The following is a 26,756-nucleotide window of genomic DNA, read 5'->3' on the forward strand; positions in this document are numbered from 1 at the left end:
ATTAGGCATTCTTCTGTGCATTGCTAGTGTGCCTGTAGGGCCACACCTACTCCAAAAGCTGGAAACGGTGTTTGTTTGGGTTACATAGGAACACAAGAAAAGAGAATACAAGCTAGTGCTTTTTCCCAGGGATTGTTGCAGCTGTCTTGCTTGCTTGCTTATATCAGCCTGCTGGTGTAAACTCAAGAGGTACAAGAATAAGGTACAAGAGGAGGATTTCTTCAAGACAGAAATAAGTGCTTGTCATACAGATTAAGTACAAACACAGTATATTATTGATTACTGTATCAAAACGAGCTTTTGTGACCACAGTTTTAAGAAGAAACAGGCAGCTCTTGCCAAGAGAGATTTGTAGAGATGCTAAACACGTGTGCACTAACTTTTAAGTAAAGAAAAAAAAGCACATCTTTTTATATGTCTGTTTTGATGCTGTCTGCTACAGGAACAATGGGCTATAATGCTCTTTCAAATTTTCCAGCACAAAGTCCTAATCTGAGGATATTCTAATGAAGCGAGACAAATGCTCAACACAAGAACAGCCTGGCATTTCTGCAATGAAATATGAAGCTAAGGCCAAATCCTGAGGTCAAGTTTTACAGGCAAAACTTTCAGAAACTCTGATGGCTGGCTGTGTAAATGAAGACATCACACTTTGGCCTTTGACTGCTATCATGTGTAGAAAGCATTTTTCTTTTAGAAAAACAAAGCAATCTGCATAATCCTGGCAAATTGGAAAGGCAATTTTAGCACTTGCATCAAGCATTTTGTGCTGCAATTTCCTTAAGGATATTTCAGGCAATTTTAAATGTACACCACCTCCAAGAAGCAGTCTAGCACTGAAGCCACTGTTATCTCTGGCGCTGTGGGAAAGAAATTTAAGGTTTGTCTACTAGTTTTGTCTACCTTTAAATTTAAGGTTTGTCTACTAGTTTTGTCTACTAGTTTCAGGTTCAGAAAGCAGCATATCCATGTGGCAAATAAGAAACATTATTAATCTCAAAGCTACTTTGCCTTCTTGCTCTACGCCTTTACGTAGGACCTTCCACACATCTTTCCCTTCCCCAAAGGATTTTAAGGACAAGCCTCTCCAGATGGCTGCCCTCTTCTGGATGGAATCAAAAAATGTTCGATTATTTCCACCTAAGATAAAATGCAGTGGTCTGCTTTTCAAAGGAGGACGATTTAAATTTTTCCCTTGTGTCTGTGTAATCACAACAGTTACGCTATGCCAGAATGAGAACTATGAAATTCTAAGGGGCTGCTTCATAATTCTCTACATAGTTAGCCAACATTTTTTAGAGTAGAGTTTTTAGCCAACTTGCTTTTTTTTTGATATCTTATGAAATTTTTTCACTTTCGCATTTCTTTCCTATATTTATCAATGCTTAAAACACACTGTTGTTTCCTTGTAAAGTACTTAATCCTCCTCCACAAACATCATGGAAAACATTTCCATATCTCTTTGTTGCTTAAGGTAAGCATGTTAAACACAGAATATTACGGCTGGAAGGGTTCTTATATAATCTTTTCCTCTGCCCCAGGTCAGGGTCAAATATTTCTCTGCTACTCTAGATCAGTGTTTGGCTGACCCCTGTTAAAGACAGCTGATAATGGGGACTGCACAATTTTTGCAGGGAACCCAGTCCACTGCTTCACCAGTTAACTATTAGTGTTCCTATAGGTTTGTGCATAGACTCATGACATGAGTTGACATGAGGGCTCCAGAGATGATTTTCAAAAGGACTCATTCATCAGGAAGCTCAGAGTTTCTTTCTGTGAGGTCTCATCTTTAAATTGAGTGCAAGGATTAAGATGCAAAGTAGAAAGGCTGAAGACAAAACGTCCCTTAAAGAGGGTTTTCAGCTCTTGACAGTGGAACCAGGAAGTTGGAGGTTTTTCTCAGTATTATGTATGCATAGTCATACAACCAGCGCACGCTTTGAAACTTTCACTGCACATCTGTGCATCACTGCATGGACTAGGCAGCAAGCCAAAGGCTGAATTCCTACGAGTCCGTGCAGCTCCCACACGTTTACAGCACTAGGACCCAGAGGGAGCTTAATTTCTGTGAGTCAGTGCAGCTAGCTGAGCCCTGAGAGCAGTGAATGAGGCTGGAAAGGCAGAGAGAATGTGAATGGCTCTTCTGGCTTGGGAAAGTGTCCACGGACTGGGGTGCTACAGACTACAAAACAGCTTGGACAACCCTCCAGATTCCCTGTACCCCCGGCATCCAGTGATACTGCTCTGAGGTGAGTGACCCCACAACAGTCAGTTTTCACAAAGCAAGTAATGCGGCTGTTGCACCAGTTGTGGAAGTTTGGTATCTTCAAAATTAGCCAGTATGTTTTTGCTGTACAGTGATTTTTGCTCTCTTGAGGAGGAACAGATCAGATGTCTTTGAAATACAGAATGCTCGTTGCTAAAAATAGCATTTGCAAGAAAAGCGTGGTCTAGTGAAACTGAAAATTGCATCTACTAATGCAGGTTAAACTGCATGCACATGTGGAAGGTGTTCATAAAGCATTTGTGTTTAAGCTTAAAGCTTGAAAAACATCTTTAGGAAGAACAGCTTAATCTTAGAGAAACGTAAGTATTCTTCTCATTCTTTTTATCCAGGTATATGAGAACTTAGTTTTATTTGCATCGCACAGCAGTTACACCTATATGAAAATTCTTTACTGCCTTTGTTCTGAATATTAAGGCTTACTTAACACTTTCCTTTTTTTTTCTATGATAATGCTACTCTAGATAAGAAGTCCTTTCTTTCTTTACTAATATAAATAAATAGGAATTCTGGTAAATCAAAGCATGACTGGCCCAAGGCAGAAACCTTTCAGCTATAGGCAGAGCAGGAGCTCACTAGAGACTGTGTATCCTCCAGGATGTACACTTGGAAAAGCTTACAAACCCCCTGCTGCCTGCCCGTTAGTGACAGGGTGCAACTGACAATCTTTATCGATTTATAGCGGGTGATAACACTGTTTTATCTGCTACACTAGTCAGAGACAAAAATGGGGACCCCAGTCAGGGAGACAGAAGGAATTTGTGTGCTGAGAACAAAAAGTGTTTGTGCTTCAGTTGCTTTCTTCACTTCAAATTCTCCTTATATGCTCAAGAAGTTTTAGAAAAACAGCGAAAGTGAGCATGCTTGTCAGGCTGGTTTTTCCAAGTTGTCACAACTTCGAAGTTGCGTTGTAACTGTTAGACAGATAATTTATGGGTGTTTTAATGCATTAGAGTATCACAGTAAAGTCTTTTGGGCACTTTTTTGCTAAGCCAAAATAAAATGTGGCAATTACCTGCAAAAAGATAGAGGGGAAGCTAACTTGCCTGTACGTTCATACTCTTTGCACTTCTGAGCTGTTTCAGATATTATGGAAAACAGGCTTTTTAAAATAATCCTGACAACTACCATTTCAAACATTTGTCTGAAACTCAGAAGGTTACAATATTTCCTGCACTTTCACAAAGAGGTTACAGTGATGGAATGAAGACCCAAATAAACTGGAGTGTTCACATGAGTATGACAAGAAAAATTTGGCCTTTCAATGTATTAATAATGATATATATATGAATCTTTTTCTAACAAATCTCAGCAAGGTCTGGAGAGAAGCCCTCCTGACAAACCTGTGCAGTAGAGTAATAGTGATTTCACATCTTGATCAATCCCAGCCACTCACCCTAAAGGGATCTGTCAGTCTCACAATAAGGTAGTAAAGAAAGTAACTGTGGCTTTCTTTTTCTCATCCCTTGAGCTAAGCAGTGTCCATTTTCTCAATCAAAAGCTTAAATTATCTTTTCAGATGTCTTCATTTAAGTCCAGCAGAGAATTACAATGAGCACAAAGGATCATTCTAACCCATATGCTAAGTAAACAATTGTTACGTAGAATAACTAGGCAGTCTATGTAATCACCGTAAGATGTTAATCTAAAAAATCAGGTTAGAAAAATACCTAAAATATGTATTCCAATTAGCATTTTCAAGTGTAAAATGTCTTTCTTTAATGGGATACCTAGAAAAAGGGTCAGATAGAACACATTTTAAAACTAGATTATTTCACTCAATAGAATGAGTCCTATAAACTCCCCTACTGCTCCGTGGCTTTGGCCATATAAAAATGTTCCTTTAAATGCAAATTCTATTAATTGGTTTTCTGTTTCTTTATGAAACGCTTTTAGGACTAACAGAATATTGAATACATATTAATTAGCATTAATTGAAATAAATTAAAGGCATGTGGAAAAAATACTGGTAATTTCAAAAAGTTAACATAATTCTGCCATTTTTTTAGCCTGTATTTTAAGGACAAACTCTGCAATAAAAAAGGGTTAATGAAATTAATGCTTTCATTCCAAAAGATTCAATATTCTAACACCAAAAGTCAATGCTGAATTGGTGGATTTCGAAATATTTGTCTACCCTTCAAATCTCAGTCCAATAAAAGCTAGTGAAACTCAACTCCTCTCAAACTGGCTACAGCAATGGTGACCTCTGCTGGCAACTGCCCTCTCATGAAAAGAAGTTTTAAGGGCTTATTCAGAAAGTGACCATGAACTAAAACGTTTATTAGATCAGCTGATACACTTAGAGAAATGGCAGATAACAGCTCTTCCCACAAAACTTGCCTCATGGTAAAGAAAGTGAAAGGCAATGTAACAACGCTGCTACAACTGCATTTCTTTCACAGTAAGAAGGAAATTCTCCTTATGCCGAATTTGACTTGAGCCCGGTCACAGACACCAATGTATTTAAGAGCACTTCTATGACAGAAGCATCTCCCGCTCTGGGATAGATGTCCTATGGGATGCATGTGGCTTGTTCTCCTGACACAATGCCCTTTGTGCAGCTCTGCTGAATTAATTAAATATTTGCGTGTGTGTGTATTTATAGCAAAAATTATGTGGCCAAGCAAAGCAAGATCATTTTTGCTGTTGCCAAGAGATCGTAGTATCTATTAACGTGAGTTACGTGCACTCTTATCTGCCCAGTTCCACTAATACTAAAGCTATGTAACTTAGTTGGTGGAAAGAAAATCTCAGACCCTCGATATAAACCTATGCTGTCCTCACATCCTGAATATTGCTTGTAGTTCGGGTCATCATTTGCATCTCAGAGAAAGAATAAAGTAAAGCAAGAAAAGGTGCAGGATGATGAAAGGCCTGGAACATTTTCCGTATTTAGAGAAACTATATAGATTACGATTGCTAAGTCTGGAAAAGAGATGGCTGAAGAAGGGTATAATGAAGATATTTATAGTCATAATTGTCTTTGAGATGTTTAAAAGGAAATGGCTGTTGTCTTGTCTCCCAGTTAAAAAATTGAGGAGTGGGAAATAAAACTAACAGGTGGCAAGTTCAAGGCAAACAAAAGAAGGTGGTTCCTCTCTCCATGCATAACTGAGCTATGGAATTCCTTTCCACAGGATATTGTAGTTCGCAGGGGTTCAGAAAGTAATCAGACATACTAAAAGCAAAGACACTACCTGTGGTTCAGGAAATCTGTGATTCAAAAATGACTGCTGAGTGGAAGAGTACACCAAGAAGATGATCACCATATGGTTGTCCTATTCGTACACCACTCCCTAAACATTATTAGCTACTGCAGGATACCAAATACTGACATGGATGAACTTCTGTTCTAGTACAGACACCCCAACCTTCTCCTCAGTGTTTTCGCCTGTCAAATACTTGACCTATCCTAGTAAGAAGAAAGGTGACTATGTAATATTTACTATGGGTTACTAGTTCACTGATGAAAGAATGGTGATTCTGGCAAAACGAAAAGGTAAAGATAGCATTCTTTATTTTTATTTTTGTTCAAGAATTAGGTGTAGGCATGTGTCATGTAAGTTTCCACTACAGAAAGACATTAATGCTGAGATTTACAGCTATTCAGGCAAATCAATGTCTAAATAGATTATGACTGAGATACTGGAAAAAGGCCTATGAAAGTACATAACTGGTTGATCTTGTGAAATTCACTGAAATATACTGCAAATGGGAAAATACAATTTTATCTCATATCTTTGTGGCCTGTTTATTTGTGGAGCTGACACCTTATTTGAAACTCATTATTGAACTCAAATCTTTTCTAACTGCTTTCACTAAAAATATTATACATCCATCTAAGTAAAAAGTAGCATGGAAATACTACATCATTAATTACACTGACAATATACCTTTCACTTTGAGAACCGTATCACCCTGTAAAATGCAACAGTCCAGAGAATGGCAACGCAAACAGTCAAACCTGAATGCCAAGAACCACCGGCATATTCCGAGATTGAAAGGTGGAGACGTGAGACGTCAACCCAACTTTGCTAACCTATCCTCAAGTCCAGCTGACTTGCTGTTGATGCATTAAATGCGTTTTTCAGCCTGTAGCATGTATAAAGAAACACTACAATTATACAGAAGTGGGATTTTGTGCCCACAAATTTTGCTTCTCTGAGATTATTAAGTACTTGCAAATGAGTTATGATGTACTGGAACATTAACACCTGGCACTTGTAAACAATTATGGGGATACAGGAGAAGAGATGCAATCAAATTTAATGGATACACAAATGAAGATGCAAGATGCTGACTGCATTGGCAGAGAGCTGGGAAGTCACCAAGGATATACAGAGTTGGCTACAGCAATTCACTAGTCAGCACATCTCTGAATGCATCAGCTCCAAATGAAGCAGATCTAAGCACACCACACTGCACAGTTGCTTTCATGTGTTTAGAAGAATGACTTGACTACCTTCAGGCGTAATGTCTGTGTGAATACGTTCATGTGAAAGACATTTAGATCACACCACTACTGTACAGCAGGAGAAAATATGCAAAGCGCTGCTCAATATTTTGAGCCTGCATACAGCTATTAAGATGAAAATTGCTGTATGCCTGTAGAAATCAGGCCCTACATACATATATACATGAATGAGACTTCTCTAGCATACTATCTAAATCCAAAATTAAAATGACTGCATGAGGTACTTTGAAATAACATGCTTGATGGCTTTACTGCCAAGCTTCTGTAGCATCATTTGAATTTCCTGTGCCATTGTTCAATGAATGAAACACCTCTGACTTTTCCTTATCTTTGAGGCAATGTTTATTTCCCAGTAAAGAGCCTTTCATCTTTTTTTCCTAGGCTCTTGCATTTACAACAATGCTTTGAGATTTCATGGCATAGTAGGTGACACTATCAGATGGCCCAAATCAAGATCTATCACACTCACATTCTCTGTTGCTGGGATCAGTTTCATCACACAAACATGGCTTCCATGTTTCGTAGTGGTATTCCCTGGAAGAAACTGTGAGATGGTGACAGCACATAGCAAAAATCCTAAAGAATTGCCTGGCCTGGACTTTACAACCCAAACCCTAACACAGTCTCCCCTCAGTCTGACAGTCCCTACAAATATTTTCTGAACACAACTCTGATCACTGTCAGAAATCACACTTGCAGTAACCAGACCATTTGATGTAGTTCAAGACTTCTTTTGTTCAGGGAGTTTCTAAAATTGAACACTGAACACAGCCCATTAAACTGATTCCAAAAAATCTTTCCCTAATTTATGTTCCTGGCTCCAAAATCAAATTTCCTGTTCCCATAGGGTCCATAACAATGTGCTAATAAAAGATCAGATTCTGCTCCCATTGACTTGTTAAGTATCAAAACTCCCATTGATTTCAGTGGAAAAAGATTCAAGCACAAAGACAGAAAAAATCAAACAGAAGGTAAGACAAATTCTTTGACTTTGTTTTGGGCCTTGGTTTACATATTATTGACAAAATCATAATGACCATTTATGTTATGCAAATATGAAGCTCCTTCTAGAAATAAAATTAATGAAATGAATGAATAATCAATAAAATGAACCTGCTTCTTACATTCAGGGTTGGTCATTTATTTTAAACTGCCATATTTGTGAGAAATGTTGCTGCGTTAAAAAGCATGCGACAAAAATTGATTTAGCTCAGTTAGTTGTTAACTACTCACAAAACTAATAAAAGATTAGACTGTTTCTGACAGTTCTGACCTACAATGAGTAAATTAGCCCAGTAGAAATACCACTGGGAAGCAGATTATTTCTTTGACAACTTTCTATTTGCCATGTATGGCTTTGCTAGTCTAAAAATTACTATTTTGATATTTTTCCCTATTTTTAATCATTTCATATTTTCCCTCTGTACTGTATCAGTATAAAGGTGACACAGATTTTTTTTGTGGTCTGGTTCACTGATTTACTTTGATTGTCTTTATTTTGCTCTTTATACAACCATATGCGATCCAGGCTCTTAAAAAAAAAAAAAAGTTATTCAGAAATTTTTGTGATGGAAATCTGCCAAGCACCTCATTGCTATATATTAATTTGATTATGATATGTTTAACACCTCTGGCTCACAGAATATGTGTTTTTCTATTTTGAAACATATCTTATTTTTTTGAAGCCTTTATGTGCTGGATGACTCAGGTATGAAAAAAGACCTTTGCTTGTTCACAAAGAGATTTGCCCTGTGGTGAGTGACACAGCCTGCATTTTCCGAAATGCATCATTTCCTGCCCATTATTTCACGATCCTTTTGAGACGCTCTATGTACCAGCCCCAGACGAGCAAGGTGTTCAAGGCACATGCATTACCACAGCCATCCAAATCACTCATTTGAACTGTTCATTGCTTAACACATTTCAAGTACTTACAATTCTGCAGAACATAACTATAAATTCAGCTCTACTTGGGAACTGTACTTTCAGTAATCATGAAAATGATTACACTGTGGCCTTTAGGGAGGGTCAGCAGGGCATGTCAGCTGCAGCGGGTCAGTAGGCAAGAATGAACTGCAAGCACGGATGTCTTTTGTCACTGCAGCTGTCCATATCCTTAATTTACTGGTGCTTTCATATTTCAGACTGAAAATTAACACTTCCACACAGCAGCCTTTCAACAATGGCATTTTCCCTCATTAATAATAGGCAAGGGGGCGTAGAATAGCCATCTCTGAAAATGTACAAATTTTTCATCTTATTTATATGTACAAAGCAAACTTTCTAACTGCAACTGATGGACTGCTACATTGCACAGTCTGCAGGCAGCTGCTGCTCAGAGATTTGTGACTTCATAGGACAATTTGCTTCAGGGCAGGACGATCTACAAAAGAAAGGGCAATTTTTTTTCAAAAGCAGCTACTAATTTCCAGTTGCACTGTATTTGTGTGTCATATTTAGGACCCACTTAGCAGGTTCTGAAGCATCTGAAAATCAATATGGAGTTTGGGAGTGCAACAGCTTTGGAAATTCGATCCCAGGAACTGAAAATTGGGCATTTAAAAACTGAGATACCCACAAATAATGTGTTCTATAGGGCACTTGCTAAGAGAACTATGCTAACTTACATTGCATTCCATATCTGCTTCCATTTGCATTTCTGGAAGTCCCTAGGAAACAAATTGTACATGCTGCTTTTTTGTTTAAATTTGTGTCCATTTGTTCCTAAGGTTTTAGTAAGTTAGAAACAAAACAAAAGAAATGCTTTCTAATAATTCACACTTAGTAGAGTTTCACGCTCCATTCAAATTTTACTGCTGTTTATCTCTACGGATCTCAAGGAATCAAGTACACTATGCATGTGAAGTGCTCAAAACCTATGAGACAAATGCACATGCATGTAATCTTAGGGGGATTTAAATGTTCTGAATTACATTAACACATTAATTCTTTGGAACTAAATAAGCACATGAATATAAGGATTGTTGCTTTTACTTTGCATAGCTACAATTCATTAAATTTGAGTGATTTTTTGATTCTCTAGAAAGGCAATGGATTCCCAAGTAACCATTGACTTTACTCTGTTTTGTACCAATAGATCAAGCTTCCACAGGTTTGCTTGGTTATAACTTCAGTAACCCAAGTATAGGCTTATTTCACTTCCATTTTCTACCAGATGTCTTGCTGGAGCATGATGTTGCACATATGCCCCACATGAATAAAGGGAGTACTCCCTACTGTCTACCTTGCCCACTGACAGTGGTTACGCTTTGCATTGCAAAAGTTACAGCTTTCTGTGCAAAAGTTACAGCTTTCTGTCTGAATTAAGAAAATCTCTTAAGAGTCTTTCGTGGTCAACGGATATATGTTCCTTATGTACTGGTAAGAGAACAGGAAATTCCACATCCAAAATTAATATCGTAGAGGGTATCTTAAGTTTTCCATGGCTTTCTGTCTTCTTTTTGTGTGCTAGCACTTTATGAGCACAAGTAGAATTATGGACACCACCTACAGCATCATGTTTGACAAGTTTGTTCAGATTGCTGATCACCAGAAAATGTCACATTTGTATACTTTTTTGTTTGTTTCTGATCTCCTAAGAATTCGTAAGTAGCAGAAAAAATAAATGCATAGTTACATCTTTCTTTTTTTTTTTAAACTATTGCTACCATCATCAGACATCTAGAAAAGGACTAAGCTTTGTGTTGGACTTTCAACATGGAAAATACTGCAAAGTGACAAACATAAATAAATTTTTGTTAAAAAAAACAGTATACAGAACAAATTAAGCAGGTCAGTTATACAGTGTTCCCTGAGAGGAAGATGGCCTTCAAATATTGAGAAGATGTGTAGAATTAAAGAATAAATCAAATTGGAAGGGACCTCAAGGTCATCTGTCCAGCTTCCTGCTCAAAGAAGGATCTATGTACCATTTACTAGAAGACCAGGATTGGGTAGTCAATAACAAGCAGCAAACTTTCTGCAGTATTATTTTCTTGGATAGATGTGATCAATGCAGAATTCTGGGGATGAGCAGAGCACAGCCATACAGCAGCTCTTTAAGGAACTCAGAACCAAGGAACAGCATTATGGGTGACATTCAGTCTCCTAGGTAAGACTCGAATTGGCTCCACTGATGAAGGATGATGTTCATGTGATAATGGCCTATATTTATTACTGTTTTGACACCTACAAGGTTTTGCATACGAGAAGCCACCCATTCTTTCTCTCATTAGTCAGTTTGGGGGTTTTGGTTTTGGTTTAGCGGTTTCTTTTTTGCTTTTCCTTTCCAGCTGTCTGCAGTTCACAGTCATCAGATTTGATAGTTTATCTGTTTATCATATATTGCCTTTGACCAAGAGTTCAGGTTAAGTGCTTCCATCACCTATAAAAAAGATATCCTTTCACAGGCTAGATTCTTTCACTATTTGGCTGCTGTACTGGGGACTAGGCCCAGCTCTTCAGCTCTCCCCACTACCATATTTTTGGACTTAAGCAAAACAGTAAAAGTCCAAAGGGGCTTAAAATCACGAGCAGATTCAGAAGGCTCAGATGCTTGGTGCCTCTTCCACTACAAAAGCTAAGTGCATCAAAGGGAACCACCTGATGACAGGTTCAATAACAACAGAAAGCAGTTGTTCGCACACCATGTAGTCACAAGGTATTTTGCTGCTAAAAAGGTAAATGGATTCAAGGTATAGCTAGACAGGTACACGGAAGGGAAATACACTGAAGATTTTAAACACACAGAAAACCCCTCTGGCACAGAAAGCTGCTCATCCAAACACTGCAGAAGGATAGGAGAGTGGTTGGAAACGTACCACTACATGCTTATCTTGCTCTTAGACGCTTCCTTAAGGATCTTCTATGTGCCTCTGTCAGAGACAGGATTGACAAGATGAGCCTTTCATTTGGTCCAGCACAGTCATTCTTATGTATTCATAGTATGTCAAAGAGGTTCTCTTTAATGGGGAACAAGTTGATTATTCTTTCTTCTGATCACAGTGTTAGCAATTTTATTCATTTCCCTCAGCAAAACTGATCGTACTAACTGCACTTCTTACCTGGAAGGAAAAAGTACACAAACTGTGTCAAGAGAAATAAATAAGTACAGAGAGAAAACTGCCTCTTTATCCCGTTTTAACTCTTTTTACTGTGGGTACAGCATGGAGACAGTTATTTTTCAATCAATTATCTAACATTCATTCAAGGTTGTTTTATACTCGCCTCTTCCCGTAATAAAAACTCCAGTCCCATAAATAAGGCTGTTATTCTTTGTTCATCTATGGATGACATTCCTCTATATGCCTACAACATACTGGCTGTTTCATAACATGTGTTGTTTGCTTATGCTCAGTTTACCAAGTGATCCATAATGCCCTATGAAAAGTTTTTTCCTCTTCTTTGTTTGTCATACTTTTCATACTTACATTAATTGCAAATATTATTTGTTGCTGCAGGTCACAGACACACATGTTGAATAGCTCAGGGTCTACCCTTCTCTGTTCCTCTGGGTTTGTATTTTTACTTCAGTCCCTTCACCATATTAAAACAAGCAGTACAATAAGCAGCAGAAATAATGAAACCTTGTTCTCTGTGGTGGTCAGAGTTTCTGGTGTCTACTAAATTCGAAAGCACCTGTAAGGTTTTAATAACTTTTAGGACATACAGGTACACGTCTGCCCTAACATAAATTCTCTAATCAAATGGACCTCTAACACCATAGCTTTTATTTTGGTCAGGACCTCTACCTATCCTGCATTTTCATCAAACTTGTAGAAACACATTATCCTTAACATATTATCTTTATGTAGAAACCTACTAGCTTTAAAACCTCTAACCTTCTGTCAGATGTGATCGACACTCAACAATTTCAGGGGTCATTGGGTCAAGGGTTCACAAGGTAGTGTCACTTCACAAGTGTCATTTCTGTGTTAAAACAGACTACAAACAGGTGATGCTCTTTATTGAACCCAGTTTGAAGCCTACACAGCAACCAAGAACTGTGTACTCAGTTATGCACTGAACTTGTGTAGTAGTTCATGTTTTATTTACAGAAATGTCAAGCCACAGAAACTAGGCATGCTTTTATTTTCCATGTCAAGAATCCTTTCCATTCCTCTCCTTGTTATTGGTGTTTCTTATCAATGCTATAAATATTCAACATCTATGGTTTTGTTCTGCCTAGATCCAAATCCTCCCTGCCCCAGTCATTCTTGCCAAACCTTCCTCTCATAATTTTCTCAGGCACATGCTGTAAACAGAAGAGTGCAAAGGTTCACTGCTCCGCCTCACATTCCAGGACACTTTATATACGCCAAAAGCGTGAGTTTCTGGCTTTGCCAAAGCATGCAGAATTACATGCATTAGAGGGACTCTGATCCATGAGCTCTCCCTAGATGCACGTTCCTGCACTGTAAACTGCCTCTGTGAAACACACTAGTGTTGAGAAGGACTGTACTAAAGACCACTTTCTTTCTCTGTGTCTTTTGAGAGAGAAAAGCATGTGGCCCTTTCCTTCTCATTTCTCCCACTCCTTCTTTTCTATTTGAAAGCAAAGAAATTAGAAAGCTATTTAATGAACTGTAGAATTTCTTACCTTTGTTCAGTATTTCAAATTTTTTAAAAAATTCAAGTAATTTGAATTCAGTCCTCAGTACTTGACCTATGGTCGTGCCATCACTTGAAAGTAAAAGGAAATACTTTCTAAGAAAATAACACATTTCCAATGCCACAGAAAAACTGATGTAATATTGTTGGCCAGATTTGAAGTTCATCTCTCTACCTTTGAAATGAAACAAAGTTGCAAAAGCTCATTTCCAAGTGACATATATTTAAACTCTGACATTGTGCACAGAAACTAGGTACTCACCTAATCATCAAAACTTCCCTCTGGTTTTGATTTTAAGCAGGCAGAAAATCATCTTGTAAGGCGTACAACTTGATTATCTGCTTTGAACCTAATACTCATCCAAAAAAACCCCACAGAATAGTGTAAATACACTAAATGCAAACACAATAGGCCTCTTTAAAAAGATTTTTAAGTCAGAAACCTGCTAGGCATACGTTGTTATTAAAAAAAAAAAAAGCTTATTTGTCTTGTGTTAGACAATCTAAAATTGTCTTGCGTTAGACAATCTAAAATTGTCATGAATTCATCATCTGATGAACACTGTAGTAAAAATAGGCAAATACCAAAGAAAAATCTATTCCTACTGCCACGATTATGACAACAATCTGTGGAGTCCCACTCTTCAACAGTATTTAGGATTTTCATACTATAGATCACCTCTGGCTACAAATGTCATCTTTTGTCTCTTTCCACTACATGCTCATGCATACTACCTTCCTTCCAATTCAGAATAAAATTGCTTTCTTGTGACTATTATGATTGTTCCTGACAATTGATTCAACAGACAGAAGCATTAACAAATAATACTGTAATAAATACAAGATGAGGTGTGCATCAAATATCCAGACAAAGAAAATACATGGTTACATACAGTGTTAAGTGATACAATGACAGTGAATTTCAAATATGTCAGGTTATTTGAACTAATTAATATCGGCACACAAAACATGGAAATACAGATTTGAAATTAGACTTTTCTTAATGCTTTTTGTGGAGCTAGAGAATGTGTGGAGTCCAGACATGGTATGCTGTCCTGCCTGCAGAAGAGTTCCAAAGACTTTGTGAATGTGTTTGCTTGGCACTTCACCTACTGTGCAAATGCATACATTTCATAAAGGATGCAATTTCTATTTTTCACTATGGGAAAATATTTTTAGGTATTCTGTTCAGGCAGTTGTTCTCATTCTGTCCTGCACGCTGCTGAGTGATCTGCACTAAACTGAAATACAAACTAGACTCATAATTATGTGGGGAAAGGATCATGCATTTTATTATGCTTCCTGTACTGTGACCAATGACTAGGCAACAAAGACCAAAACCATATCAGATAGCTCATGTATATCACCAGCAGGTTCCCGCTGACCACAAGTTGTACGTGCAGTATATAAGCTTTGGAGTAAATGTACCTAGATTGTTTACGAAATCCAAATACTGTTCTTCGCAGGGTTGAACATAAAGGTAGAAAAAGAAACAATTTTTGGTTAACATTACCCAGCACAGAAAACCAGAATTGAAAATTAGTATTATAAACTCTAAGTTAGTAACAAGCTTAACTTGTGAGTAAAAGGTCCAGTGTGAATTTGCAATGAGAATTTATATCCTTTTCCACCTTCCCCGCTCATATGGGGGAGCTCCAAATTACGTGGTTCTAGAAGCAATGCAGCATGGACTTGTGCTAAGGCACAAAGCAGAGGAAACAGAACTGAACTCTGAAGAACAGCTCTGACAAAACCCTTCAACGTCTTTCTCCTGTTTCCTTCAGCTTTATTTCACTTTTCTCCCAGCAATGCCATCATTCAACAAATCATAAAATAAAAAGGGAAAGGAAGAATCTTCCATTTCCAGCATTTGTGTTGAGTGAAGCCTTATCGGCATGAGATAAATTTATCACCTTGATCCACTGGAAAAAAAAAAAAAAAAAAAACAACAAGAAAGAAAAGTAATTGCTTACTTTATAATAATGGATCTTACCTAAGGTTCTACGACCTGCTTTGCGCAGTCTGTGCTACATAGTATAGTACAGCGAGATGAGAAAATGTTTAATCCAGGTGCATGATTTGCAGCCAGATGTCTGTGTTGTAACTTTTATCTTTATATGATTGGTAATTAAACAAGACTCCTGTGTCATATTGTATTGGGTCACAAAATGATTAGGAATACATTAACTGTGACATCGTATTAAGGTGTTAAGTGTGCTTGGAACTTCCGATATTACAAATGTGATGGAACAGCTTCACGTGACAAATATCAAATATTCATCAAAGCAAGCAGTCAGTAAAATTGTGTGACCATGTGGGTGCAGGAAAAAAGATGATTCATTTAGAGATGTGCTGATGATAAATTTTTCATCATTGCACACAACCTGGGGCATATCAGGAACCAGACAAGTATTTAAACAACCACCATTATTTTCAACTGGACAAACTCTTGCAAAAAATTTGACGTAACCTGTCTTCAGCTACTATTTGAAACAATTTTTCCTAATGTAAGAAACAAAACCCATAGAAATATCCTTTTGGGATAATTCTCTAAAAATAATAACTGAAAAACCTACTGACTTAACTCTAAAGTACCCCATTTCCCTTCCAGGTGTGATTTTTGCTGCTAGTAGTAATATCTGCAGACCTTGGGTAGGTTGGTATTATTCATCTTCCTAAAAGCTTCTAAAAACTTGTTTTAATTCCTAGAGGCTCTGCAAATTATCTCTCCCAGAAACAAGTCAGCCTTGCAGGATCATTCAGAAAGAAGAATGTGAGAGAGGGCAGGTGCCATGTTCGTCTGTTAATCTGTACATTACAGTGTAAACTAATGTAAATCTATAAAATGGAAATAAAGTTCTACTGGCTTGGAGGGAGCCTTAGTGAAAATCTTTGAATTATTGCAAAGAACAATACAAGTTTTCAGGAAGCAATTAACTGCTTGACTGAGAATATCCCTGCTTTTTATTTTATCTAAAACTCATGGGTGATATTTTGAAACATTTGATTGAACTCAGTCACTCAGTCTTGATTATGGTTTGTCATTTCCCTCTGTGTAGGCCAATCCATAGGGAATGCCATTCAAATCAACACTGAGGTAGAGCAGGATGACGCTGGCTGATTAATCAGCTTTCTTTTTTCTTATTAAGAAGCAAGTATTTGGCTTTCCCAACTGCTAAAGTGATCATTGTCAAGCTCATGTTACAACTCACATAATTTTGGTCACCCCTGACTCACATTCTAAGGGAAGGAAAGTAACCTGTAACCTACGATCTGTTACACAGCTGTACGACTGAGGAACACAAATAGCAATACTGCACCCAGTGTGTTCTGTTCGCCGTGAAGTCCTTGTCATTTTGGGGAGAAATGTTTCTGTTCCTGTTGCTTTCTGATCAAGATTTGTCCCTAATTTGGAATCAACCATAAAACCAGGGTTTATGGGTTCTGACAGCAGCATCAATTGCTATCTAGACAAGTAGCTACTGAAACCAGAGCACCTGTATTTTGCTAAATAAATCTAGCCACTTCCTTAGCTAGAACATAGCACACAATCTGCAGATGAGCCATGTCTCTAATTTCCAATCCAAAAATTTCCTGAATTTATTAACCAAGTTAATGGAAGAAGAAAAAAAAAGGCTACTTGTAAGAATCTTAAGTAAACATGGAGCTTTTTTTTCTTTCATTAATAGGTAAATCACAACAGAAACGCAGCCAGCGTACAAGTGAAGTATGGGATCATTGTCATGAAATGCCTACAACGTAAATGGACTTAATGACAAAGTTAAACAAATCTCAATTAAAGGCACAATGATTCTAGACAGACAAAAAACATCACTCTCCCAGCTTCCCACTAAGTAGGTCTCCAAGCATGGAAAGGTTGCCAGCTATGGGGAACAGTTTAGAAAGTTAATGACAGTAAAAATGGGATTCACTGGAGACTGTAATCCTAACTCCAGTGAGCATTGCCAGAGGCCTGACATGAAGAAACAAGTACTATTTCAAGCAGACTGCAAAGCCAAGGGAAAGATTAACATCTGTCAGAACCAGCTACAAATGAGATTCTTATTGATCCTTGAATGTCACAAAAATTTAGAAGGACTAAAAGGAAATTTAAAGAAAACAATCATGTATCTGTGGACTTGGTTTATAAATTTAAAATACCTTGCCCTGCATTTCAGCTATATATTTTCAAATAGCTGCGTGTGATGTAGCTCAGTGTTACAAGGCAGAAGAGGTATTTCTTCCAACTTATTCACTGTCAAGCTTAGTCTTGTATGAAAAGTAGGGACAGGGAGCAGCTTTGTTGCTGTAGCTAGCATTGCTGTTACTAGCCTCCAAGCCATTGATTTTCATGTTTAGGCTATGTTGCTGTGGATTTTGTTTCTGCCTTATCTGTGTCTATCCCTATTAACAAGATTAAGACTTTGCTCTCATTCTTCTAATTAAAATGCTGTAATTCTGGGAAGAGATTCCAAGTCTTCTTTTAGCAGGGTAACCACTATATCTGTGAGTTCAAGTTACCATTTTTTAGCACAAAAGTTTGCACAAAGACAGCACTCTTCCATGCAGGCCATAACTCTTTATCCACACTGGTTTGAATAACACACTCCATTTTGTAGTAGGGGTATCAACAGCATTTGCATACCATAGCTAGCTGCAGTGCTGCCTCAAGCTGATGAGTTTACACGTTTTGGAATTGCCAACCTTCTCAGTAGTTTAAGCAACCAAAGGCTCTTCACATCTTGTCATGCTAGGAACATATGTGCGTTTGTCTGCAACATTTTTCCCTTATTAAACTGGAAGAAGCATGATCTGAACTTCAAGCTGTATTGCACTTACCAGCTGTAGCCTTCAAATATTATTTACAAGTTATTCTTTCTATAGCTTCTCACTCCTATAGCAAGTTACCATTCCACAACTTTCAGAAGTACCTCCTCCCACTCTGACTCCTTCCCCCATATGTTCTTGTGCTGGTTTTGGCTGGGATAGAGTTAATTTTCTTTATAGTTCATTTTCTTTATAAGGTATGTGATACAGTACTAAAATAAGTTTTTGTTTAATCAGCTTCTGCAAGATTGTTTTGATGAATGTAGGGTGAGAAAACTTGTTATAGCAGTTTAGTCATCCCGGTTCCAAGAGTTCACACATTCAACCTATTGATTGTTCTCACTATGGAAATGGAAAAAAAGTTCATACCTAATATAATAAAAGAAACAAGGAAAATAATATGCTGGTAAACACAGTAACTGTAATCCTCTAATCCTGGCCTACTTTTAATAGAATTCCCCCATTTCAAACTTTGCATACCAGGGAAGTCAGTGAACCCCACAGAAAGTTGAAGTGTGCACAGTGTAAAGACATGCAACGACACTGGCGATTAGCATTGCTTCGCAATTTAGGCATTCAGATTTATTCAGACTTAGAACAAGGCCAAAGAGAGTTCTAGAAAAAGTGGTAGAAACATGCAAGTGCACAATTAAAAGAGACGCATCTTCCCCATTCTACTTTTTCACTGTAGCAAAAAATGCATTCAGGAACCAGATGATGCCAGAAAACTGAAAATGAATGTGTAAGAACCCTACAAATGTCCCTAACGCAACTGTGTTGCCAAATGCAGATTTGTAAGAACTGTTGAGGCTGGCAGGTTAGTCCAACTCCCCGTTTCCTGTTCTTAAGCAGAGGTTGCTGAAGCCTGAACTTCATTTAAACTTCTTTGCACTTTGTTGTTTGCTTAAAGGATTCCCATGTACAAGGGAGTGAACAGTATGAGAAAGGATCAGATCTTTTCTTTACAAACACTTTTCTGTTTAACTGTCCCTTTGCACAGAATAACTGTATGACCAGGAGAACTGTTCAAAGACACAGGCATTTATTTCAGAGACAGCTGCGGACTGCCAGCAAGGGAGGACATCTTGCACTCCGTATCATCATTCACTTCTCTGCATATTACACTGATCGTCTTTCAGGCTTCGTGTGAGGTAGGGATGTTGCAGAGCGGTCAGGCTCCAGAGGCTGCTGGTTCAAGATCCAGACAAACCCCTTCCCACATTTAAATTTCACCTTAAATTTCATTTCACCTTAAATGTCTGGGCGGAGAAGAAAAACCTCCTATCTTAAAACATTCACAGCAGCTGCCTCCCCTCAAACTCTGACATAATACAAAGACAGACAACTCCTACTCGCCCACTGCTCACTGGGTCTGTGCCCAGAAGCCCACACCACACAGCTAAAATATGGACCCAGTTCAAACTATCTTTGCTCTCTGGGAGCATTAGTCAAATTTTTTGTGCAGCAGCTGCCTGACACGCTCAGGATGCTGGGAGCTTTGCACAGTGCAGAAGTTTGGACTGTATTTTTCTGGCCTCATAGGTTTAGTGTCAGGGTCTCAACTAAAGCAGAGCTGAGATTCTCAGAGCATAGGAATGAAGTAACCTCCTACATCAAGTCACTGTACTTACTTATTCAGTACAAGGATATGCAGTTTTAATTCGTTTTTCTGAATTTTGTCGCTAATGTACAGAATCCACTACATTTTGTTAGTACCTCTCTTTATGGTTGCCAGCAGTTGTCTAGCATTGCAACCATGTGAGTCACTGTGCAATGCGTTAATACAGTAATGAGTAAATACCTTCCACAGAAGATGAAAGCCAAGATGCTTAAGACGACAAGAGGTCCAATGTGCACTGCAGCGAAGACTGGGAAGGGCAGCAACTCTGAGGCAGCTGGTCTCAATGTGTGAAAGGAGAAGGCAGGGAGACTTGCAAATAAAAGAGAGGACACAGTCAGAAAGCATGTGGAGCAGACAGCACTTGGAGCTGGAGAGGAAACAAAAAAGAGTATGTCAAGACATAGGCATGACCAGGGGCAGAGTTCCAGAGAATACTGAGTTTCAGAGAATACAAGATTTTACCAGCAGGAATATATTGCTTGGTCCTTAAGCGTGCTGCCCAGCAAATCATTATCAAATCAGCACAACTGTTGCACAGAACAACTGTTCTGTTTAGATAGGGAATGCACAGGTCTGTCTGGCCCTGACAGAGTGATTTAGTGCAAGTGCATATCATGTGTGTTTGCTGCTGTACCACTTAGTCATAGTAGCAGTCACAGGCTGGACTTAGGGATGGTAATCCCATTCTCCTAATGCTTTTTAATCCATTCATTCCATAAAGAAAGGTGCAAAAATGGATTATGGTAAAGAGAGAAGGAACTGGTACTCGTATGGATTACAAACACTGACAAAACCACACTTGTTTTTCTACCACTTGAGGCACACACACACACAAAAACACAGTGAACAAATAAGGACAAGAAGGCAAATAAAAGAGTGCGAAGAAATCGGACCTGTTTCCCAAACACCCTGAACCCTTATGCAGATCAGCTTTGCAATGGTTTACGCTGCTGCCAATTAATCAAGACGATCTTCCAGGCTGAAAACAGTTCAGAACAGAAAACAAACAGGAAAAAAAAATGTAGGTATGGAGCACTTTGCATAAATGTCAACACATTTACATAGAAACCATACTTTAATCCTAAGTAAGTACCGAGTACAAACATACAAAGTATGAAAGCACATGGGTAAAAATTCCAGCAGCACCACAGTTTACAGAACAGCTCTGTCTCTTCATAGAAAATGATGTAGCATCGTTGCTTCTGAAGTGCTAGAACTCAAAGATGAAATCCTATTTGTGTGTTTCCTTTTTCTGATCATGTCCAGATGAGCCAAAGTATTAAAACAAACGGCTTAAAGGTCTAAGCAATAGCAAGAACCTCATGTTTTTCTTGGTAAACTACCCTAGATGTCAGGACACTCTTATTTCTCCTGTAAGAACTACTTGTGCTTCCGGAGAACATTACAACAGTTACACAGATGATACTGCAATCTGATAACTCTTTCAGTGTTTCTGTGTTTTACTCTGTTTTATTTGGCGGTGTTTACAGATTTTTTTTGTGGACAGCTCTGTTCTTAGGTTCTCTGTTCTTACAGACCTTGTTCTTAGGACATTTTATCCTCTCATTTCAAAATTGCACCAGATTTAAAAAGGTCTTGCTGTGCAGAGAAAGAAAACCCTTTTTTCCACCTCTTTAGTAACTTTCAATTTTTAAGTCACCAGAAACTACTAAAAGCGTTCGAAGTTGAAAGTTTTTCTTGCACCCAACTAAACTATTTGCTTAGTTTAGATGGCAAAAACCACCATCTTTCATATCTCTGTGGTGAAGTACTTAGGAATTCTAAGGAAATTGTTTTGAATGCAAATTAAATGGGAGAGGCAGGTGGAGTACAAGAGTTTGAGCATCACTACCCCTTTACAATCGTCAGAACAAGCTCAGGCTTTGCAATGAGAAGATACACAAATATCTGCCCAAATCTTTGCATGTCACCTCATGTATAGCAGGACACAGCTCCCTGCTCTCCATTGCTTATGTCCAGTACTCATCCAGAAATTATATCCTTCTCAAATTTACAGGATATGTCAAAGAATACAGAAGTCAAACTGCTAATGAGCAACAGCTCAACTTGGGGCATGTTGATTTAAAGAAAAATATTAACATTTTAAGTTAATTAAAAGTATTATTCCCATACCTTATGTGGACTTTTAACAAAATGAGTTAAATGTAGTTATAATAAGTTATGCACAGAATGAATGTGACTGCCGTGGGGTCAATACCCCTTTTCCATTGCAATGAAAATAAGGAATTCAATTTCTAAAGCTCTCAGTTGCGTTTTCTTGTCACGATTTCCATATTGTCATGATTTCCATATTGTCATGTAAAGTAAATCATTAGAGAGGGAATTCAATCACTAAGAAGGTAATTGAATTCCGTAGGTCTCATGAAACTAAAACAGATTTAGAAATAGGAAAGCATATCCTAGAAGTTAAAAAAAAAGGGGGGAGAGGGAGGCAAGGCAAGGGAGAAAAGGAACATAGCTTCTGCTTGGCAAGAATCCTATGTTATTCTTCAGGTTCTTCACATGCTACAGAAGTAACTTCTACTGATAGACCATAAGCTAGTGGCAAGGCCCATTTGATTAAATGCTTGTAAAATGACTTGACATTTTTGGATGGAAAATCCTACATATGCAAAGTAATATTCTGTTTCAGTATTGACTATTTCTCCACTATCTCAGAAATCTCTGAATGAACACAAGAGCAGTTTTATTTTGCAATCCTTTATCTACATCCTTAAGGTTTTTTGTAATGGAAAAAAATCCAACACATCATTTTGAACTGCTCCAGCTACAAAATTTTTTATCAAGTGCAGCCAGATCCTCAGCTTCAGTAGAATATACATTTTAAAGTTCTCTGAACTCTAGCCTTCTTTGTTGCATCCTTCCTGTATTTTGACTTGCCAAGTACAGACACACTTGAACTTCCCTTTTGTATTTTCAGAATTCCTGCCCCACTAAAATATCGTTGAGGCTTTTAAAATAGTTATAAAAGCACTGGAAGATTAGTAGAAGATAAAATTCCTTTTTGATGTAAAGAATTAGTAGAACAGCAAAGCCTGAAACACACAGGCATCAAGTATTAAAAGTCATGAGGATCCTGGCCAGAATTTCTGGATGCTCTTTGTACTTACATAATGTTATTTTCCAAATTCAAGATCTAGAGAAACATTACAGATGATGGAATCTATCTTTGGGAATCTGATCATGATATAACAGCTCATTTTTATTTTGTACCTCATTTTTGGAGTCACCACATTTTATGCATTACACTACAATACATGTGCAATTGCTAAAAATCTCATTTGTTTCAAATTTCTTTGTACAGTGGTAGAAAAGTGAAAAGGGACAACAAAAATGAAAATTATGAGCTTGAATAAAAATTAAATGCTAGCATTGCTGTTAGGATTCAGCTGGTTCTTATTAATCAGGGTTTGGACAAGAATCAGGATTTATATTCCCTTCTGAATAGCTGGAATAAGATCACTAGTTGGAAAAGTTTACTGGCTCTTAAAGATATTGTGTTTTTCTGCCTTAACTACTTTTGGCTGTAAGATGGGATAGTAACATTGTAGTCTGATTGCCCTCATACTTTCTTTTCCCAGATGAATTCTAGTTTGATTTTGGTAGTTTCATAAAGTCTGAAATTCCCGTTCTTTCATTTCCGGTCATTTTGTATTGGAAACCTCAGGACCAAATATAGCAAGCTAGACACTTGGCAGAACCAGCTCAAGATCCATTTGGGAAAGGTGTAGAGAGAGAGAAGGACAGGCCATGCACCCACCCTCATGCAGTTCTTTTGGACTCGCTGTTTTAAGGAGCAACTAGGGAACGACTCCTCTTCTTGTGTTTGGACAGGAACTCTAGGTGAGCAGCAATTTTTCATGTGGGCTGGTAGCTGGGTAGGATGGAGGCATCTGTTCCCATAGACCTCAAAGGCATCCAACTTTATATGGGTGGGATGGATTTATCCCATTTATGCTGCAGTAGTTTTCCTGTCAGTTAGTGCCCGAGATCTTGAGTCACTCCTTTGTGCCAATGAATTAGGATTTATGAAGCCCTGGAGTCCTATAAAATATATATACAGTTTGAAGTCTATATTGAAAGTTCCAAAGTAATCATCACATATCAATCATTAATTTTAGGATTTGCTTTATAGATGATAACATAGGGATGATATACAACTGTAGTATGCCCAGATAACTTCTTTCCAGCCAGCATTTTTATTTCTAGCTCACTTAATTTTACCAGCTTTATGCCACTGAGGCCATCAACTTCAGGAGAACCAGATTCACGTGCTCCTTCTAAGGCTGTTTTTTGTCATTTATTTTCAGAGAGATTTCTCGCTAGTTTTGATAAGTGGCCATTAATTCATTTTTCCTTCACTGTATTTAAAGAGATTTTTATCCAGACAGAGACAATTTCTGTATCTTTTATTTAATGACTATCAGTTTGTCTTTGTTATCTTAAATAGGATAAAATTTTATCTTCTGTCAGGGTGGCTCCATGCATGTTTAACACTGTACTAACAGCCAACCTGTCACAATAAGAGCTGTATCCCATTGCAAGTTTTTACTGGTATGGCCATCATGACCTGAAGATCATGTATTGTTTTCCAAAGGAAGCCACATTTTAGATGATTGTTGATGACTCTACATTCCCATGAGCGTATTCTATATGTGAGAGTACCATGAGGCTAAACATTACATTCTTAGAAATAGAGGTGTCGATTATGTTTTACAAGTCAGTAGTTACAAAGCGAGCCTTTTAAAGTTGAACTCTGTCTGTCCTGCATCACAAGTCTCCATCACCTACTGCAAGAAAGCACCACCTGTTGCTGCAGGCTGGATCTCTCCCATCAGGCAGCTTCACTCGGCACCCTGTGCTCTGAGGGAATGGAGTGTTAATGAAGGTGATGGGCAATAGACTTGTTTTCCTCTCCTCTTTTTGGGCTTCTCTGCAGAGGCACTAGCAACTGAAGTATTTATGTACTGGTTCAGAAGGATAGAAGTGATAAAATTAGGCTCCTGCAAATAAGCCATTCCCATTACTTATGCCCCAATAAGCATAAAATAAACCCTAAGAAGTCTTTTCCAAAGCCTTATTGGTTTCTGATTTGGTGAATCCCCACCCTGCAGGTCAAGACTCATAGCGCTATTTTCCCTTAAGTACCCAAAATGGACGGATGCATCATGGGCTATCAAGCATTCTTGTTATTACCCTTGCCTACAGTAAACTTGAGTCAGAAAACTAGGGTAGATATTTGTTGCACATCCTGTGATGACGATGATCATGGTAACGTGACGCACGCTCATTGCTGCAGGGCGGCATTTTTCTCAGTCTACTGCTCTCCCTAGAAATACTCCAAGGAACATTTCAGTACTGGAAGCATTTGGAACAAAAGGAAGTGTATGAGACACAGGTAGCTTCCAACTGGCTCTTCAGCATACATAAAGCTCTTATTTACAGGATGAGTCACTGTAGATATAATAGAGGAATGAAATCTTGAGTCCATTAAAAATTCCCATTTTCTTGCTCATCAGCTAAGATCAAGGGAAAGCTGAAATGTAGTGCCTCTGACACTGCTCTTAGTCATAATGGCTTATGGATTCCCTTCAAGGCCTGTCAGGTCTCAGAAATTTTTTCCCTGAATTGCTACTGCTAAATTTAAATTCATATACCTGTTCAAATGTTTCAGTGAGGAAGATGTGCCAGTAGACACCTTCTCTTTAACAGCAACTTCGGCAGCAACTGCCTCCCTCACTTCTCTCTTACTACCAGAAGCAGCAAGATAAAACTAATACACTACTTGCTGCTTATTTTGATGACCTCCATGATCCCATTTGCTGCGTAGACAGCCAAGCATATCATCCATCATTGCAAATAATACCAGAAAACAAGCAGCAGTTTACTGGCTGCAAACCATCCTCTACCAGTAGCGCTAGCACAGCACACATGCTCCATATTGTGTCATTGGAAAGAAGTGCACAAACTTCACTGCTGGGTCAAACCCCATATAGTACAAACTTCTTCTTTTGTCATTATTGAATAAAGCAACCACTTCTCATCTCTGAAATGGAGAAGTCTAATCAAATACTTTGGGGACTCTATTGACTCATTCAATAGTCTGAAAACTATGATTTCCTGCTATTATGATGTTGGTTTTCTTCTATTTCCTGTAATCTGAATTACAAAATTGGTAAATTAGATGTGTGTTCGCACAAGCCTAATCCCTTGTTCTTCCACACCTTCTGCATGAACTGCATGAGACTTGAGAGTAACTAGGTTATTTGCCCTAGGGAGCTCACTTCTGAGACAGGTGTCATTTCATAAATTCAAGATATATTAGCATTTCTGTAATCACAAAGACAAAAAGATTCAAATATTCTTTCTATTTTTTGCACATCCCTAAAGTACGCCAACAATTTCAAGAATGACAGAAAACAACATTCCAAATTGTATCATGCTTTAGATTACAACATTCTATGCCTATGTTTATTGCCTATGTTTATTTTTATTTAGAAAATAATTTACTTGCTGTATTTGATTGAGCCAAACTAAGCATTAATTTATCTTTTCTCTTACTAGTATAGGAGCTACTTTAATGGAATCTGGTAAATATGCAATTAGAAGGCTGCACTGTCTTCTCTATTAAAATAAGGCACTAAAAATAGTCTGTATTACAGACAAACATGCTTCATTTTTACTAACATTTACAGATAGTAATACTACATTGATAGCCCAATTCAATTCTAGTGCTTCACTTTACCTAGTCAGGCATTACTGGAAGCAGCAGGATACCCAAGAACCTCAAGACCTACAAGACAGACAGGTCTTACATACTACCATTGGTTTCTGTGCTCTAACAGCCTAATCAGTATTCCATGTGCAGCAAATAGTAAGTATCTAGGATAAAAACTGAGACATAATTAAAGCTTTAC

General features: G+C 38.0%; 2 protein-coding genes across 3 annotated transcripts in view; one reads left to right on the plus strand and one right to left on the minus strand.

The window, feature by feature from the left end:
* Positions 1 to 26,756, minus strand: part of LOC140643359 (uncharacterized) — a 131,252-nt gene that overhangs the window by 20,194 nt on the left and 84,302 nt on the right. Inside the window, exon 5 of the mRNA XM_072845023.1 lies at positions 19,999 to 20,185. Within this exon, the coding sequence (XP_072701124.1) occupies positions 19,999 to 20,185 (187 nt within the window). The remainder of the gene's footprint in view (positions 1 to 19,998; positions 20,186 to 26,756) is intronic.
* Positions 1,968 to 26,756, plus strand: part of NGF (nerve growth factor) — a 35,316-nt gene continuing 10,527 nt past the window's right edge. Inside the window, exon 1 of one of the 2 annotated variants that reach the window (XM_072886297.1) lies at positions 1,968 to 2,249. The gene's annotated coding sequence lies outside the window, so the exon portion shown is untranslated. The remainder of the gene's footprint in view (positions 2,250 to 26,756) is intronic. The other variant, XM_072886296.1, reaches the window with a different exon arrangement.

This window comes from Ciconia boyciana, chromosome 23, assembly GCF_034638445.1.
Source record: "Ciconia boyciana chromosome 23, ASM3463844v1, whole genome shotgun sequence".
Lineage (NCBI taxonomy): Eukaryota > Metazoa > Chordata > Aves > Ciconiiformes > Ciconiidae > Ciconia > Ciconia boyciana.